General features: G+C 43.1%; 1 protein-coding gene across 18 annotated transcripts in view; it reads left to right on the top strand.

Annotated features, from left to right (window-relative positions):
• The window catches only part of Kcnma1 (potassium calcium-activated channel subfamily M alpha 1), a 691,955-nt gene that overhangs the window by 583,766 nt on the left and 89,492 nt on the right, over positions 1 to 18,697 (top strand). For all 18 annotated transcript variants that reach the window (XM_076931239.1, XM_076931244.1, XM_076931240.1 and 15 more), the window contains one exon: positions 14,417 to 14,510. In XM_076931239.1, the coding sequence (XP_076787354.1) occupies positions 14,417 to 14,510 (94 nt within the window). The remainder of the gene's footprint in view (positions 1 to 14,416; positions 14,511 to 18,697) is intronic.

Raw genomic sequence — 18,697 nt, 5'->3', positions numbered from 1 at the left:
TTGGTTTGTCAACAATTAGCATGCTAGGTTTTTATATAATCTATACTTCAGGTACTAGAAGATTATTAAACTTCAACCAGCGTGTTAGAAATCAGCTGACGGGTAATAAAATTCTTACATACAACCGCGCTGGAGAAATGCAGCCGTCCAGCTGCACATTTATGCTTAGATTGTGAGATAGATGGCCTCAAATCAGGCGGCTTGAAATGTGAGCTGACCAGAAGGTGGCGCTGCAACCCTATAAATGAAATGCTCCCTCCCAGATGGCCTCTAAATGCCTATCCTCCTGCCTCACTTCCTGCCTTTTTTCTCTTTCTCTTGATTCTCCTTTATTTCTCTAAGATGGATATCTAAAACCCTATTTTGCAAGAGATATCCCTCCACTAAGACAACACCTCTCAACTGGCAATATTTCTTTTAAATCCAGTTTGCCCAGTCTAATGCTCACTTGGAGAGAGTTTCAGCTAAATAAACATTCACTATATTTTCTAAAGACAAAGACCCAGAAAGCAGATTCAGCCTCCAATTGCCTCCCCTCCACCATCCCACTGTTGTTGTGCGGAATGGCGATGTGTCTAATCTATTTACTTCTACAGGTTAATTCCCACAGTACACATCAGGATATGGAAGGCGTGTTTATAAAGTTAATAAATGGACTGGATTAATATTCCACTGAAAATAATTCTAACTTGATCCTCTCTCACAGAGAATTACCAATTTAGAATCCATGTTCCGCAGAGGGTGTTCCTTTTCTCTCTGGGACCAGAACTAAATTCTGACAAATAGGATAAGGGCTTATTTTTATGTCTTGTTTTGGATTTCGGTAAAGTTATTTTTAGGAAAGTTGGTTCGTTTTTCAACCTGGGTATTATCAATGAGTCAAATATAACTATCAAAATGAATAATAAATAAATAATTTGGAAAACATACCTATAGGCAACAACTGTTTATTTCTTTTATCCACATGTGCAGCCTATTTTCAAATTTATTTTTTTAAACCACAGATTCATCTTAAAAAGAAAAAAAGAAAGAAAGAAAGAAAGAAAGAAAGAAAGAAAGAAAGAAAGAAAACTACAACATGTGATAAATACTGCCCTAGTGAGGAGATCGGCTTTTTTTTTATTGAGGTTGTAGAAAAGGAACAGTCAAATGTATCCTGGAGACAATAATTTACCTATGTTCTCTAGTATTCTACCTGTTAGAAACTTGGAAGACATATTTTACTTGTGTTGTAAATGAATAATTTTAAATCATTAACTTTGAGAGTCCACTAAACATGTCTGTTTTGAGCTTTTTAAACTTTCAGGCACAGGATTATGGGTGCTGGCCAGTGCTGCACGTTCTTTGCCGTGCCTGTGTGGTTTTGAAAGGGCCCGTGACAAAGTGTTATTGATCCAACCAAACCACACAGCTGAAGGACAGTTCCTTGTCCAGGATTCTACTTTCAAGAACTGGTTTTGTTGACAATGACTTTTGAGGAAACAATTGTCATTAGTTTTCAGTAGAAGCTGATCCCTGCTGGCCTTCCTTCTAGATCTCTCCCAGATGACAGGACCAAGTCAAGGCTGAAGACAAGAAATAAGGAGCTCAGAGTCAAGGTTAGGTTGACCACTCTTTAAGTCATCAGCTTCCTATACCCCACAGAACCCTTCTTCAAGTGCTTCAATAACTTTACCTTCCTGTCAGTTCCCCTCCTCGGGATAAAAAGTGCTCATGGCAGAATCAGACCCCTGCATTTATGTTGCATGCACTTTTAATATGTCTCTTCTTGGACAAGATTACACGGGTGACTTTGAAGCCACCCAAAGGAAAGTGGGCTGAGCTAAGCAGGTTTTTATCCTTTTCTCTAACGTGTTTACTTCTTGCCCACTAGAATAAAGGAAAATAAAGTTTAAGATGATCTAACTTGCTCAGATATTGTCCAAACTCTGTCATTTGGGATGTGAAGTTTTACAGTATGTATCTATCCATGTCCCTTTAGCTATGTGCTTAGGTGCCTTGGTTGCTCTATTCACAAGGATTTTCTTAGACTCCTTACATTAGTGTTTTCCACATCTTTGCTTTACTCAACTTCTTGCTTCCTCCTGCCTTCTCTCCACACCCATTATTACTGCCCCTTTCTCCATTATTAATATGAACCATGTGTATCCTCAAAGGACCATGACCTTTGGGCACATAGTAGCCCAGGCTGTTATGTCTTCCCATCCCATTCTTGTCTCTAAACTTACTTTACTTTCTGTGAACATCCCACTGGGTAGCACTGACTGTCTGGGGTGTTATGCAGCCTTTAGTCCATGACTGGCTCCAATGATATTTCCTACATAATGGGAGACCGTGTTCAGGCTCAGATCATCACTAAGCAGAGCTAGGAAGGTTTATATTTAATGAACTCCAATCTCCTAGGAAGGGAAGTGCCTTGCCTATGCCACACACGAGATGTAGGCCTTGGAACAAGAAGCCAGGGCTTCTGACCACGAGAGACTCTGTTCCTTTACTCTGCCAAGCTAGCTCTAGCCACTAGGATTGATTGACTGATAAACCTCACCAGGGGCTCAAGCCTATGGGAGTTTCAGCGATGTGTGAGGTATGTGCAGAGACATTAGAGGGACTTCAAAGTCTAGTAGGAAGCAGGACATGTTAGAGCAGGAAACAAATTAATAACGGAACTAAACAAGGAGATGGCAGGGAACAATATGAGAAGAGCCAGGAAAGTCTTAAAGAAAGACAGTCTACTTTATCTAGGAACATTTTCTGGAAAGGGAGACAGCAGCCTGTTTCTTGAAGGCTCAGTAGAGTAATACATTGGGAAGGAGGTTTCACCTCCCCTATCTCATTTATTTGCCTGTCCTGCCAATGTATGTCCATTATCCCATGGCCTCCCACCAGAAATCCAGGAAAAAGAGCCCCCCCCCCCAGACAGCACAATTTCCTGCACTTTAGAGGGAGTAGTGGGGTTTCTTCATGTTTCTTTCCATCTGAGTTTCATTTGTCACAGCCTCCTCCAGTTGAGCCCATTGAAAAGTTTTCTGGCTTGCTTTGCTTTATGACACTTAGCAAACCTAATTACTTGGCCTGAACAGTTCGCTGGGGCCACACAAACATAATTACAAAGGCAACTATTGAATAATGCAAAGGTACAGGACATCCAACTCATCCTACCAGTTGGACAAAGGATCAGTTGCCCATGGGAGGCAGAAAGAGAGTAGGAGCCCATTTAAATAGAGTGCTGAGCCATTGGTGGACAATAGACATGCAATGTGGAGGGTCCCCTAACAGACTTCCAAGTTATTTCTCAAGCCAAGAAAACAGTGGTGGAGAAGAGCAACAGTGTAACAAGGAGATTAGCCAGTTTCCATCCATTCTCAGAATATCACTAGGACCTAGGTACATGGAATGTTCACAATGCATAGAAAAACCAATTGGAGTTTTGTAAGCCTCCAAATGCATAAGTTTAGACCCAGTAGGTCCTGACAGAGCCCTTTAGAAATAGGAAATAGTCCTGGTTCATAGCTCCAACCCTTCTTGCCACACAGTGCCACCTGACAATTGGAAACAGATCATGCCTTAAGAATTTGCCCTAACTTGAGGATGTTGTGCTTAAGGAAAAGCCAATGAGGACTGCCTGCCTTGTGTAGCGGGGTCTGTATACAGCAGTGGGGGACTTGTCCAGTTGCAGAACTGATGTCCTATGATACAGAGACTTTCCCAGAATGGATACCTGGTTTCCTGCAAGATTTTTAAATGTAGTTAGAAATCCATGGTTTTGTGGGAAAATTTCTGGCTGAAAAAAAAAAAAAATGTCTCTTCACAAAATTCCCTGGATTCGAAGGATGGAGCCAGGCAGAGCATACCAGTGACTCCATTTGTTTGTCATGCTATTACTCTGTGATCTCTGATATACAGAGCATCTGATCGCTCAGATCTCTAGCAAGGAAGACAGTAGATCTTATAATGCTGAGTAACTATTCTATAACCAGAGCCCCACAGAGGCTCAGAGCACAATGTAGATGGCTCTGTTAGTAGAGTTCTTGCTATGCAAGCATGAGAACAGATGTTAACTCCCCAGCACCTGCCTCAGAAGTTGGGTGTGCTGCTATGTACCTGTGATTGCAGCATTTCAACAGCAGGAGCAGGAGGGTCCATAGGACCTGCTAGTCTTTTAGTGTAGCTTAGTAAACCTCAAAGATTAAGGTGAGAGAGATTGAAAAAGACAGTTAACGTTGACCTCTGACCTACACACACACACTGAGGGTGTCACTTAGGCAAGAGAAGTACTTCCAAGATTCCCTATCATCTAGTTCTCCTTGATAGGTGGGTTTCTGGTGGCCAATGATCTGAATTCAGTGGGCCAACTCAGGCTCTGCTTCTGGCTTTGATTTTAGTGGAGTCTTGTTCCCAAAGAAGATGAGACCAGAGTACCTCTGGAACCCTTTAAGCCAAAGGATCTAGATCCCACAACTTCTTTTCACAGTGTCCTAAGCAGGAAGGGGCCCACTACACACTTGTATTTTTAAAATGCTGCACAGGATGTGTTCTGACAATAAATTATAGCAGAGATGGATTATGATCTGATCATTCAGCACTGTCTTTAGAAGGTGACTATGTCCTTAAGAAACATACCATACTAAATGTTGTGTTTAGTGTAAAATCACAATCCCAACTGTTCCTTGCCTCCCAAGGTTAAAAACACCCCATATTTCTAAAGGGCTCTGTCAGGACATTTTTCACTGGGTACCTGGATTGCACTAAAAAATCCATGCATTTTGTTTTTATCTGAGTTTCAGAGAAATATCGTGTTAACCATCTGGAATACATATTAGGATTCTAGGGGCTCTTGACACAATGGACTCCATAGCAGATACGGTGTTTATGGATGAGCTGATAATGGTAATATTGCTGATCTTTATTTGTATAATGTATGGTTTAGAAAACAGCTCCATGTAGACACAGTTGAATTAACGGCTAGTCTTTAGAAGGCAGAATCAGTGCACCAAGCACTAATTTTAAAAACAGAAACAGCAAAGTGAAAACGGAAATAAAAGTATGATTGACATCTGCTAGTCATAAATGTGAAGCTGTTTAGGGGAAGGGGAAAAATAGAAAGAAGGTGAGATATCAGTCAAAACACACGAGCTAACAGGAACTTGCAACCCAAAATGAAAATGTAAACCAGCATAGCAGTAACTGGGAGCAGTTGACATGGGGTTGCACTGATGTCTGCAAGAGGCCTGACACCATCTCGCTTTTCTGTTTCTCACCCTGGGCAGGTGGCAAGACTCAGGTTCCTAGGCAGCATGATCCTTTCTCCATTCCTTTGGATATCTGACAATTTGTAAACCCAGGAGGAAGCTCGTGTTGCAAGGGCTGTCCTTAGCAATCTCATGCACACAGCGTGAAGTGATCCAAAGAAATAACCCACTGGTTGTTTACCTCAGACCCTTCTGTTGGGTGGTGGAACTGGCAACTCAAATGCCCTTGAGGGATGGGCAGGGCCAGGGTAGGGAGAGAGTACAGCCAGTTTTAAAAGCATATCTGAAATCTCAGGAGTCAAGAATATCATATATTATCTTTAAATAATAAAAACAGAGGAATGATCATAATGAAGAAAATCTCATCTTTTAAAAGGATGACCCAGTAAACAAGGTTTTTAATGCAAGTGTTTAGCCATGGAATCTAACAGGGAGGAAAAGTAAGAAAATGGCCAGCAGTAAGCTAGAAGCTTCTGTTATCCATGTGAGTCCTTTCAATGTGCGAAGAGCAGTGTCTGGCATCTTAACAGGGATTTTCCTCATGGTAATATAAATAGGGGCTACACAATAATAAGCCATATCAGAAGGAAGTCTGTTTTCGAGTAGCCCACATTCCATTTCTTTGTGTCTTTGTTAAATGTATAAGCTGAGAATTGCAACCCTGCCATTCACAATGATAGTTTTAGACACAAGGCTCAAAAATATCAGCACTAACCTTAAAATAAGTAAGTAAGTAAGTAAATAAATAAATAAATAAATACATGAAGGTGCTCATATATTAAGCGTCATCGCTCTGTAGGCTCCAGCTGATGATTTTATTAAGGATGCAGCAGGAAGGAATCAAGGATAATTATAAATTCCTAAATACATAATTCATTGGCATGAGATGATTTTAATGGGATGGATGCTGGGTTGTCTCTTTCTTCAAGAAAATAACGTCAGTGCTCTGATTAAAGCCCATAATCTGGCCTCTATGAAATACTTGCCAAACTGATGGGGTGCATTTTCTTCTCTGAAACCACCTTTGATAAGAAACACATTACAAACTCATCAGTTTGGCTTCCTGTTAACAAAGAGACAGCAGCCGTCTGGATCATTCTGGATTTGCAGTGAAACTGCCACACCATGTATCCTCCAACTAACGCTATGCCAGTTTGACAAGGGGCAGACGAATCCAGGAGTTACTATGCGGGGGTTTAAATCTATGCGGCAGCTGACGGTTGAAATAATCATCTGTATATCGCTCTGAGCTAGCCGGGGAAAGGTTGAAGCTGTATATTTTCAACATATCTACTCTAATGGTTAATCTGTTGTCTTGTACGGGCTCTCACAGGGTGGACCGTCAGCACATACTGACAGCTTAGAGGAATTATTCACAGAGGATGGGCTTTCGCCTTGACTCTCAGAGTACCTGGTAGATGAATTTAAGTTAGCATGATTGAAAAAGGTGGAACTCACCTGACTCAAGTCCTCCAAACATGAAGGGACCAGCAGGGCCCATAGCAGGTTGGGTTCATAGGGATAGTAGTGTTACAAAATGACCTCTGTCTGTCCCCAAGTCCTCATACTGTGTGCTTCAATATAATAAGACTCTGACCCCTATTGTATTGCTTGCCTGTTTGGGCAGGTGAGAAAGTTGAGTGTCCTTTGAAAAGGTCAGAAGCTAGACAGATGTGCAGAGGAGCCTGTTGAAGGCATCAACATGTTTTTTTCTGCCAAGGGTCAGCTGGTTAATATCTTGAGCTTTGTAGGCTATATGGTCTCTATTGAAGTTATGAAGTTATTCAACATTGTTATAGAAAGAGAGAAGCTAGGGACAACAGGGAAATAAATGATGGTGGTTCTGGTCATGTGTAATTTTATTTATAGAGACTAAAACTGGAGTTTTGTTTTGTTCTTGGTACTCACAATAGAATCCAAGCCAGCCCCAAACCCTGGTCTTGCTGCCTCAGCCTTTGAAGTGCTAAGATTACATACCCTCCCATGCCTAGATAACATCTTTTTAATGTTTTAGGACATATTATCCTTATAGTTTTCACCAATCATTTAATAATTGTGGGCTATACAAAAGTATGTGGGAGGCCACTATTGACCCTGGACATGAGAGGGCATGAGAAGAAGGCAGCTAGCTGCTGGTACCAGGAGCTGAGAAGTCTTCATCTGTGCTCTAAATGACCTACCAAATACCACCATCACACAGTAGGGCTACAAACAAAAATCAATTCTGCCTTTCCCTGAAGGATTTCGCATCTGGTTGGCTTGGGGAAGAAAGTTCTGAGAGGAAGGAGATGGTGATTAGGGTTGAGCTGTTTTGTTGAGCCCTGTTCGAGTCCTGCCCTACATTGGTTCAAATGAATTAAAAGTGGTCTTCTTGCTCCCATGACCCTCTCCAGACTCCACTAGAATCACTCAGGGATGTTCTTGCAGTTCTCACTTCACTTGTGTCCTTCCTCCTCCAATTCCATTGTTTTTTGCTGACAGGCTAACGCCTAGGATTTTCACCTGAGCCTCCTTGGTACTGGAGGCAATGCAGAAGCCTGTTCTATGACAGAAAATGAAAGAAGGAAAAGGACCAAAGGCAACTAGATCTCCAAAAGGAGGGAAGAGTAATGGGCAAATACTTACAGCAGGGTCAGAGTTCAGGAAAGATATGTGATCTGAGATTCTAGATGCAATGCCCTCTGAGGACCACCACTCCCCTAATGTGATGCAAGTGAGGCAGATGCTTGTTGTTTGAGAGATCCAATTGGATGGAATTTGTGGGTACCATGGGTATACAGTCTATCTAGTTTGATTCTAGAGGAGCCTTTATTCCTATTTATAGAAAGAAATTACAGTGAAGGTCACATGGATCCTGTTAACATATTCAAGTAGTATTTTTTTCTCTCTCTCTCATGTAGGAGCTGAATTCCTTCATTACTCTGTATTGATGGACTCAAACTTACACAATTCAGGTTTCCTAGGCAGTGAATAGAGCCAGAAATATACCCTGTGATTAACTTCTACATAACCTATTGTTCCTTAAAGTCTCCCTTCCTATTCTTCTATTAGCACTACAAAAGACAGAAATGGAAAATCACCAACAAACCCTCCCCTCTCTGCCCTACCAGCTCTCCACAGGGCGGGTAGTCCCTGTGCCCTGTTAGTACGATACAGCCGCCCATTTTCATTTTATATAATGACAGATTCCTTTAATAACCTACACCCTTCGAGTTTTCCAAATAAATCTGTTTCCTGTTTTTTCAGCTACAGGTTGTGAGATTGCCCAGCTGGATAATGTACAGAAAAATGTGGCTGTTCACTTTTAGGGAGTTTTGTATGTTCAAGACAGTATGGTGGTAGGGTAACATCCTTCATCTTGTCATTATTTGTATATTAATATCTTGCCATGATCTTTCATGACTACTTTTCTTGATTGATCTTAGTAGGGGTACTGTGAAGAGTTCTTGGATGCTATCTCCCCTGATTGTCAAATCAGAACTTCTCATCCTAAGGATGACTTCTCTAAGTCCCCTGCCCTTTGTCTTAGCCATGCTTACTGCTCACTCTCATTTGATGGGCTCATGGCAATTCCTAGCTACAGGCTTCCTCCTGTATCATCAGTCAGGTAGTAGCATGGACAGTTATGGTACCCAGCCCCCACTATGGGTTATCTGTCTGGGTTTTATTATCATTGCTTTTCAGTCATTTCTTAAGGACACACCCACTTCCTGTCACTAGGCCTGTATATAAATATGACAGGCTGCCAGCAGGGGAAGTATCCTTCTCTCATTTAGGATCCATTTTCCCCTGGTGTCCACATTATTAGCCCAGACTCCTTGGCGGGGAGCAGGCCGTTACTTTTCTCAGGGAATTCAGTCAGCCATGGAGCTTTTGTCCACAGCGACTCTCATCGCAGAATGACAGTGTCACTGGGGCTTCCGTGGTCTGTCTTGGAGGAGAGAAAAGGAAGCATGCTGTTATTAACCTTGACAACAGCAATTGGACTTTCACTGTTTAACCCTCAGTGTTTCCCAGAGAGCAGTTGGATAACAAACAGGACCACTCTAGAAAGTACTCGTGTCTCTTTGATGGCACTGATGGTACAGATAGCAGAGAGAAACTCGACGAATCACAATCTCTCCGTTTCTGGTGCTGCTGGCGTAGAACCCAGGCCATCACTCATGCTAAGCAAGCACTCTACCTCTGAGCTCTACCCTGAACCATCTGGCCACACTACTCTTTCTGAGTGCCCAATGCATGGCATTTAGATTTAGACCAAGTTGAACAGGGATATCAAAACCAAGATGGCTGATCAGGCTGACAGTCTGGGATAAGAATCCATAGTTTAACATTGAGGGATAAAGACTTGAAACATGAATAGTATTGAGCAGGACTTTCTCCAGCACGTCCCAGAAGATAATACCCTTGTTCCTGCTGAGATACTAGTTTTGGGGTGTGTGTGTTTTAGGGAAGAGGAACTCTCTATATTTTTAACGATTTCTACATAAAGGAGAATGTCTTCTTAAGCTTTAGGTGTCACCCCTTCAGAAAGTATTTTATGTGGTCAGTGAGGGAGGGGGGCAGAGAACCTGCCGTTCAGCCATAAGGAAGAAACTTCCATTGTAACACAAAATGATGGCTGTATTTGGTGTTAAAAACCAGCTGGTAACTTTTGTAATGAACAATTTCATTCGGGATTAATTTCAATTTTCTTCTCTCCATATTGTTCGGCAGTCAAGGTCGAAGCTAGAGCACGGTATCACAAAGACCCATTTGTGCACAAGAATGCAACTCCCAATTCTCGACATGTGCCCAAGCCAGGTGAAAGAGTGCTGGGCTTTGTCCCAATGTTTAATAATTGCCTGGTACCCCTCAGCATTTCATACCGTAACACACTAAGCTCAGTTGCAGAAGAGAGAGGACTACTGTGGCTTTCAGCATGCATTTAACTTCTTTGGGCGACAAAATTTGAAACAGAAAAACCATAAAAAAAAAAACAATGAATGATCATGAAAACAACCCCAGTTCCAACTAGCAGCTTGTGCCCTGACTTCAGTAGGAAGCCCCTTCAGCTTGATGCCTTTGTGTTCCATGCCACTATGCATGCCATTTATTCTGAGTGACTCCAGTGTGAATATGACATTACTAATGATCTGCTAAGTGTGTGCAGATGTGGGTTACTCCAGATGTGGTCATTAATAACGTAATGGAGATAGCTGTTTGACTCATGTTTATGAGTTGTTACCTTTTATTGCTACTCTGAGTTTATTTGCTTTGAGCTATTTTTTAACTCCAGCCAACAAACTCACCTTTAAATCTCAGAGCTTCATCCCCACCCCACCCCCACGCCATCCTCCTTAATCTCTTGAGGAAAACAGGAGGAGGGGACTGGTGGATTCATTCCATGTAAGTATCAGGCTGCTTGGGCAACCTGAAAGTCATAGTCATTACCCATTCGACTTCAAGGACCCTTACAAGAAGCATCCGTGGTTTCCAGCACAGTACTTGCAGTCTGGAGAGGAAGACAAAGGCAGGGATTTGGTTTTTTTTAAAACAAAAACAAAAACAAAAACAAAACCTATTTGATCATTTTGAAGTAAGCCCCAGCCACTGGCCAGTGTTTCTGGAAGATGTTGCTTTGCTCTTGCTTAAAAACAGAATGCTGATGGGAAGGGGAGCGAAATGTTGTTACAGATGTTCGGCTCTGCATTAAGGCTGTTGGAATTACCGCCACATCTTAAGTCAATTCCCAGAGCATTGTCTGGAGGTTATGTCACTGAAATAATGAATCCTCTTTAGTCAAGAAAACGCAAACATGTTAAAACATCATTGTAAGTTTAAATTAAACTCCAGCGAAAACCAGGGGATCTGAAGCCTCATTAGACCTGCCTGACATTTTCCTAATGCTGACTCTTCTCCCCAAACTGTAAAACTGTTAGATTCTAGGCCTATTAGACAAGAGAGCGCTGGGAAGTTACAACAGAACATTAAGTGTTATATTTAGGGATGTGCAAAAACAAGCCCTTAAATTTTATGAGGGCGCGAAGACTAGGGAGAGTTTGGCTCCTATAAAAATTCCACATTAGATTCCCGAACTTGTTTGTGTTTTAAAGAAGCTGGCATGTCAGGTTTTTTTTTTTAAAGGAGCATGTCTTTATTCAGCTCCGCTCTGCATGGAGGGACAAGAAAATGCTAGAAAGGTAGGTTGCAATTAGCCAGAAAGCAGATTCAATACAAGCCCCATGACTTCCTGCTCCCAAGGCAGTGGCTCATTGCTTGACCGTGTTTGTCTTTCCTGAAAGTGAGTAAACTTAAGTCTCTCTTTTAATTCCGTTTTCATTTCTCATGTAGTCATAGAAGCCATGCAATGGGAATTATATCTGAGAGATCAGCTACTTTTCCTAGAATGGCTTTCTGTAAATATGCAGACGTTGGTAGAACCCAGAGAGAGGATAAGAATTAAACGTTTTATGTCCTTCTTAGTAAAGAGAACTTATCCGTGATCCTCTTGTGCAACCTAAGCCATGTGTAATGTTCTCTATTACATAGCATTCGTATATTTAAGCTGAGGACATTTTCCATCCCAGGTCTTCAGGGAACAGATTTCCAGGCTCCAAGTAAAGCTTTGAACATGGTTCCATTGAAGTGAACAAATCCCAGTTTAAATGTGCTATGATTATGATGGACGATCTCTCAGAGTCACAATGAAAATAAATAGTCTCCTCGAATTGAAACAGGCATTAGACCCTTTTCACAATGAGGTGTCTCCCCAGAGCTGGCTAACGTGTATTAACTTGCAGATCTCACATCTGAAGAGCCATGCCAGCCAACAGCAGTGACTGGGTAAAAGGGAAACGTGTGCTTAAGCAAAGACGATACTTTCTTAGAGGCCTGGAGTTAATGGGGAAGGAAAAGTTAAGCAAAGAAGCCAGCAGAACAACCAGTGCGAGTGACTAATAAAGACTCTTTCCACAATTTGCCACAACCATGGTAACATGCAGTGGTCTCAGATAAACCCAGCCATTGTCAACTAGGCTAGATGAAAGGCCTTTTGGGGTGTTGCACTGTGAGCTTATGAAAGGAAAAGTACAGTTTGTACCTCCCAATAAACATACTCGCAATACACATAAAAACTCATTGAAGTGATGTGCTAGCAGCCATCCAGGTCACCCTGTTGCAGGGGAACAGTGGCCCCACACACTAAAAGATAGCTTTGTGTTGTGCAAAGAATCAATGTGAGACCTCCTTCTGCAGCCTAAGCCAGAAAAATGCAGAAGTATACCCGGGCATGTGTGTGAGCACGTACACACACTCACACTTTATCCTGCCTCCAATTGCTTTGGATGCTTACCCCCTGTCCTCTGAAAGGAAGATGAATTCAGGTCAAACCCAGAGTGCCTGTTTGCTGGCTGAGAGATGCATATCAACTCTAAGTGATTTTTTTTTCAATACCATTTATGTGGCTTGTATTTATTTCCTTTAATCTTTTAAGTGCTGTTTAGTCTCAGTGTGATTTGCCGTGGATACTCATTTCTGATAAGATGCGATATCCTCCCAGCCACATAGTCCCAGCCTGGAGCGCTAAGTGACTGATAGGGTCTCAGCCTGAGCGGAGCCTAGGGTGGGAGGTGGGGGTGGGAGTGAAGGAGGGAGCAGGTGGGAGAGAGAATGGGGTGGCGAGCCTTTGCAGGTCCTTTCTGCCCTTGCTTCCATCTGGTATTCCTCTCACCTTGACATACCATTTTCCCTTTGCCTTGGGTCAGTTAGAATGAGGTAACCCCAAATTGACAGTAGAACACCTACTCCCATGGAGTGGGAGATTCTGAAGCCAATTTGGAGTACGGCTAGATTGTTCCGAATACCTTTGGTGCTGTGTATCCTAACCGCCTATATTTATTTAGGGTTTTCAGGGAAGTGCTGTAGGATGCATGTTCTGTTATGGGTCTTCTGGACAATAGCAAGCAGCTGAGCTGGCCTTTCCCCTCTCCTGACCTCCATCTAAGACTCATACATATTAACATATACCAAGCTTCTTTTGATGTTGTCGCTACTAATATTTCTCTTCTTAGCTTTAAGGTAACTTCCATGCATTCTAAGTTTCAGGGTTGTTTCCTCCTAGTCTCTATGACAACCAACTCTAAGAACTGAGGATCCTAGATTTCCTTCTTCTTCACATCTCAGCATTAGCCTGGACTGTGTGGGGGTGGGGAGAGCAGGACTAGAATTTTGTGGCACATGTCCCTGGATGACAGGCTGAGCAAAGTATCTGCAAATTATCTAGCATCTCTCTTTACAAACCAAGCATGGTGCAGGCTAATCCATCTCCAGTGCTTATTAGTGGGCATCTTTGGACAAAAAGCAGCAGAGTGCTTTGCTCCGTGTTGTCTGTGAGTGAAGCTTCACATTGCTTAGTGGTCTGCGTGGTTTAGACATTTGGAAAGCAGTCTATGGTTTCCGACCCCTCTCTGCTACCCTCTATCCCCACCTGCCATATCATTAAGAGGTATCATTAGTGGCCACCTCTTCCTTCATGCCAATATTCTTCACCAGCACCAAGTACCCTCCCTGGCACAGCTGCAGGGAGGAGAGCTGAACTGGGCTGGAGACTCTTGAGCCTACATGCACTGTTCCCAGCCCCCTGTGAACCATGGGCAGCCAAGGCCTGGAATCTCTGCCTCTCCTCAAGGCTCTTACTGTGGGTGCAAGGATTGGGAGCCAGTTAAGATGGTTCATTTGGAAAGGCAGCAGGCTGGCAATTAAGCTGCTACCTCAGATACAACTCTATTTCTGATTTTGGTTACAAGAAAATTCATTTTGATTGTTCAACCAAGCAAAGTATTAACTCTTAACCAAAATTAACTCAAGAACAATGTCGTGATTTTTTTGTGTGTGTGTAGATAAATCACTATTTCTCACCTTTCTTAATATGTCAGGGCATTTATATATTGTTCTAGTCTGTTTACAGTGCATGCTCAAGGGTTGGTGCATAAACCAATATTGCTTCAACCTCCTCTCAGCTGGTCTCTCTGACTAACGCATCCAGTCTTTGTCATGGGGCCTCTAAAGACAGCCCTGCCTCTCTAGTGAGTGACTGAGCCTTGAATGTGTGTCCTTTGATATCTTGCCTGTGTTTCACAGTCTGCCCTCAAACTGTTCATAATCTCACAAGCTGCCTGTATTTGCAGTTGAAGATGAGCAGCCGCCAACACTATCACCAAAAAAAAAACAACGTAATGGGGGCATGAGGAACTCACCCAACACCTCCCCGAAGCTGATGAGGTAAGCAGATCCCCCTCAACCCCAACATGGTCACCTCCCCAGCTCCTTCCCTGGCTTCCACCTGCCCAAGCCCAGGCCCAGACCTCCCTCCCCAGTCAGCTCCATGGGGGGAGGGGAGAGAGATCGTTAGATGGCTTCTTAAAGGCTGGAGTATTTATTCTGTCAGCTTGTCAGCAGTTAATGATAGAGCTGAAAAAAATTCTGTCACGAAAAACAGTTTGAAAAGCTGTTTGAAAAATACATAGGCTTTAAAGTCTTAGCTGTCACCATGTCCTGTCTGTGTGTAGTTACTAAACAGCAGTGGCACTAATGACGCTGGGAGCCAATCAGAGGGACTCTGTGGTTAGTTTGCCTGCGGCAAGACTCTTTCTGCTGGAGTCCCTCTGAGGACTGGTTTCTGTACTTAAGGCCATATGTGAGATGTATCATCACAATAAAAAATGAACCTGAAGATTACCTTCCTTTTATCCTGTCGATGGAAATCAAATTTCTGTTAATTGATTTTGACTGAGAAAAAAAATGTTTAATAATCCGTGGGCTTGCCAAAGCAAAGTTCAGAAGCAATCCAGTTCCACTCAGGTTAAAAGCAATATTAATTATGGAACTGGGTGTGCTTCTTCTTTCCTTCCTTCCTTCTTCTTTCCTTCCTTCCTCCTTACCTTCTGTTAGCATTCTGTCTAAACTCCACCCCCAGAGTTACCTGGCTAAGGCTAGGTATGCTCCTCCCCACAGTTACCTGGCAACAGCCAGGTAGGCCTGGCCCACTATAAAAGGGGCTGCTTGCCCCCTCCTCTCTCTCTTGCTCTTTCTCTTGATCCCTCTGTCCCCTCGCCCCTTCCCCCTTCCCCCTTCCTTTCCCTTCCTTTCCCCCCTCTCTCCACATGCTCATAGCCAGCTTCTACCCCTCTGGTTGTCTCTCTCTGTCTCTGTCTGTGTGTGTCTGTCTCTCTCTCTGCCTCTACTACCCTCCTGACTCCCTTCCCCATGGTCGGAATAAACTTTATTCTATACTATACTGGTGTGTGGCTGGTCCCTCAGGGAGAAGAAATGCCACGGCATGGGCCAGCCGAGACATCCCCTTCCCCCATACCTCTCCACACACCCACAGAACATACTCTCTTTATCTTTTTATAAACACATCACCTTCCTTCCTTCCTCAATGTATCTCTCCTTTCCTTCCTTTTCCCCTATTTCTAAATTATGACATCATCTAAGAAATAGCAAATGCAACAGAATTTCAGTACAACTCTGCAGGTTCCTGTTTGGACAAATTCATCTTGTGTCGCCTTTGTTTCTTTGATTGTCTCCCAATCCTACAATCTGTTTTCTCAGACATCCTAATTCTCCAACACTATAAATGACAAGGAAAGATTTCAGGGCCTATGAAGATAGTCCAAAGGGTAAAGGTATTTGCCTTACAAAGGTAAAGACATGAGTTTGATATCCACAATCCACAGGTGCTGGGGAGAAGCCAGGCTCATTGGTAATCCAAAGAAGACTGGAGGGAGGGGGACTACTGGATTCATGGGGTTTGTGGGTCAGCCACCTTAGACTACTTGGTTAGTTCTAACTCAATGAGAGACTGTCTCAAAAGAAAAGATGGAAGGTGCCTGAGAAAAGACACCTGAGGTTGTTCTCTGGTTTCTCTGTGTGCCTGTGTGTATGAGGGGAGGGGTGGGGAGGGGGAGGAGAAGAGGGAGAAAGAGAGGGAGAGAGGGAGAGAGGGGAGAGAGAGAGAGAGAGAGAGAGAGAGAGAGAGAGAGAGAGAGAGAGAGAGAGAGAGAGACTGAGATTTCAGCACTATATTGCTCATCTTCTGGAAATACTTGCCTCCCTGACATTATTTGCCTCTTTCCTGGCCATGGATCCCTCCTCTTGTGATTACTGAAATGCTATATTGATTATTTCTAATTCCCACGTGTCTGCATTCTTGCCTCCTCTTTGTCCACCTGCCTGGGACATAGGTTGGGGCTTGTCCTGAGGACATGGATCCTCTTGGCCCCTTCTCTCTCTTTTGTCACATGTTCACTTCTCCACTCCTGTGAAAAAGGGTTCCGAGTCCTATGCCTCTTATCTGCAACCTTGCTGGGGCTCTACTGATTTACATGCGTGTTTACAGTTTACGAGAAGGAATAAAAGGCACCAACTGCCAAGCCACTGGGTTTTATGACACCAGTTGTCAGCCTAGCATACAAGTCCTATTTACTCACCTTTAGGTAATCGGCTTATCTAATGCTAATAGTTTTCTCCATTTAAAGGAGAGAAAAGCCCAAGTGCTTTCTTTTGCCTAAATTTAGAGAAGCAAATAAATAAATAAAGAGGAATCTGAAAAATGTGAAACCTTGGGAGCCAAATTCCCTGTCCCTGTTTGCTATGTAAAGTATGACTTGCTGCTTTGATCTCGAGTAATAATAATTCTGAGGAGTTACACTGTTTTCATATGCTTCAAAGCTGTGTCAAAGTTTTGCTGCTTAAGGGTACTTCTTTATTCTGTTGGCTCTTGGGTACCAAGATGACAGGTCTCCTGTAAGAGGTGGAGGCTTTTTAAAGTCGTAGCCTTCAGCAAAACATCAAATTACCAAATCCAGGGTAACATACTTCTACACAAATGCCTTTTCTGTAGATATATTATACCATATATATTAAATACTTTAGTGTTACGTGCTACATTTTATGTGCAATAGAAAGTGATGGTTGGAGGTAGCCTTGGGGGGACTTTTTTCCATAAGCAGAGAAAGCTAGTATATACCGTATCAAGTATGGTTTTTACAGGACTTTCTGCCTGAAGGCCTTTGTAAATAAGTAATGATCAACAGATTGGCTGTGGGTTTTTGAAAAGCATGCCCATGTCAGTTTGCATGATGGAGGAGAATTTTCAAAGTGGATCTTGCTTTCATTGCCTGCCTGAGAGGGGCTGAGGGAGACAGTCATCCCAGGCCAGAGCTGTCTGCTTCGTAGTATATCAGAATAGCTAAATGGGGGTCAGGTGATGAGCCAAAACTTGCCAAGTTACAGAACTCAGGCTTCTCATGTTGGTGCCTATGGGCTGCTGATCCGACTAAAGTTCCCGTCATCTGATGTGTTATCTCACCTGTCCACAGTGCTCAGCATCCTGGCTTAGCTGGGGTATACCATCCACCCAAATGGATGATACTCCTGTTTCTCCTTGAATTTTTCCCCCCTCAGGTGGTTAACATTCTTTATCTAATCTCAGAGATGCAGAGGCAGGGTCCATGTTGAGTCTTCCCCATTTTCTTTCCTGTCCAGCCTAGCAATGAAGGACCCAACCAAAGGGTCTTCTGTTTGACCTTTGAATGTATAGCACGGTTAGTGAGACCTCCAAATCCTTTTCTTTCAGATCTCTTTTGCTGATTCATACCCAGATCTTCTTTTCTGTTTCCTCCTACCTCTTCAAACATCCCTTTTTCTACTCTTCAGGAGATGGGACTCCAAGGTCCTATTCCTTATAACAGCCCCTCCCCACCCCCAAATCCATAAAGAAGCTAATGACTTGTTTGAAGTGGGCTTTCCAGCATGGTTCCATGCCTCACTTTTGAGCAGAATCAATCATTCTGAGTGTGGGAAGGTTTTAGTGGCCTATGGGTGGTGATACAGATGACTTGAGAGAGACTCAGAGCCCAGAATGGACTGAGATGCTCTATAATTTACCACCCTGGCTTCTACAAATAAAACAGCCTCCGGAGTGAGGCCTTTCTCCAAATCATCTGTTGGCAGAAAATGTGGCGACTCTCCACTAATGGTCCAGTCTCTGTTTGTTCTGGTGTCAGGCTCACCCTGGTGTTTTAGTGGTACTTGATTCTCTGTATGGTCATTACATGAATAGCCTTGTTTGTGTGTGCATGTGCCTGTGTGTATGGAAGTAGTAGATATTTTAGTCAGTCTCACAGAAACAACTCTCACAACCCACAGCCGGCCAGAGCCAATGGCAGTAAGGATGGACATACAATAACAGACAACCTTTGGCACTGTACCCACTGAGAAGTGAGCTTCCTCCCTGAGTCCCTTGTTCTCTCTGTCTGTCACCCCTCTTCTTTGCTGGTTTCTTAACCGAGAGGTACAGAAAGAACTTTTAGTTTTTACCCAGATCACCACACCTGTTGCTTTGTTCTCCCTCCCTGGTGGATTGCTGCTTTGTCAATCCCTGGAGGGCAAGAATTTTGTCTCTA

This window comes from Arvicanthis niloticus, chromosome 3 (assembly GCF_011762505.2).
Source record: "Arvicanthis niloticus isolate mArvNil1 chromosome 3, mArvNil1.pat.X, whole genome shotgun sequence".
Classification (NCBI taxonomy): Eukaryota; Metazoa; Chordata; class Mammalia; order Rodentia; family Muridae; genus Arvicanthis; species Arvicanthis niloticus.
The sequence above is the reverse complement of the archived record's forward strand: the minus strand, read 5'-3'. Positions and strand labels throughout refer to the sequence as shown.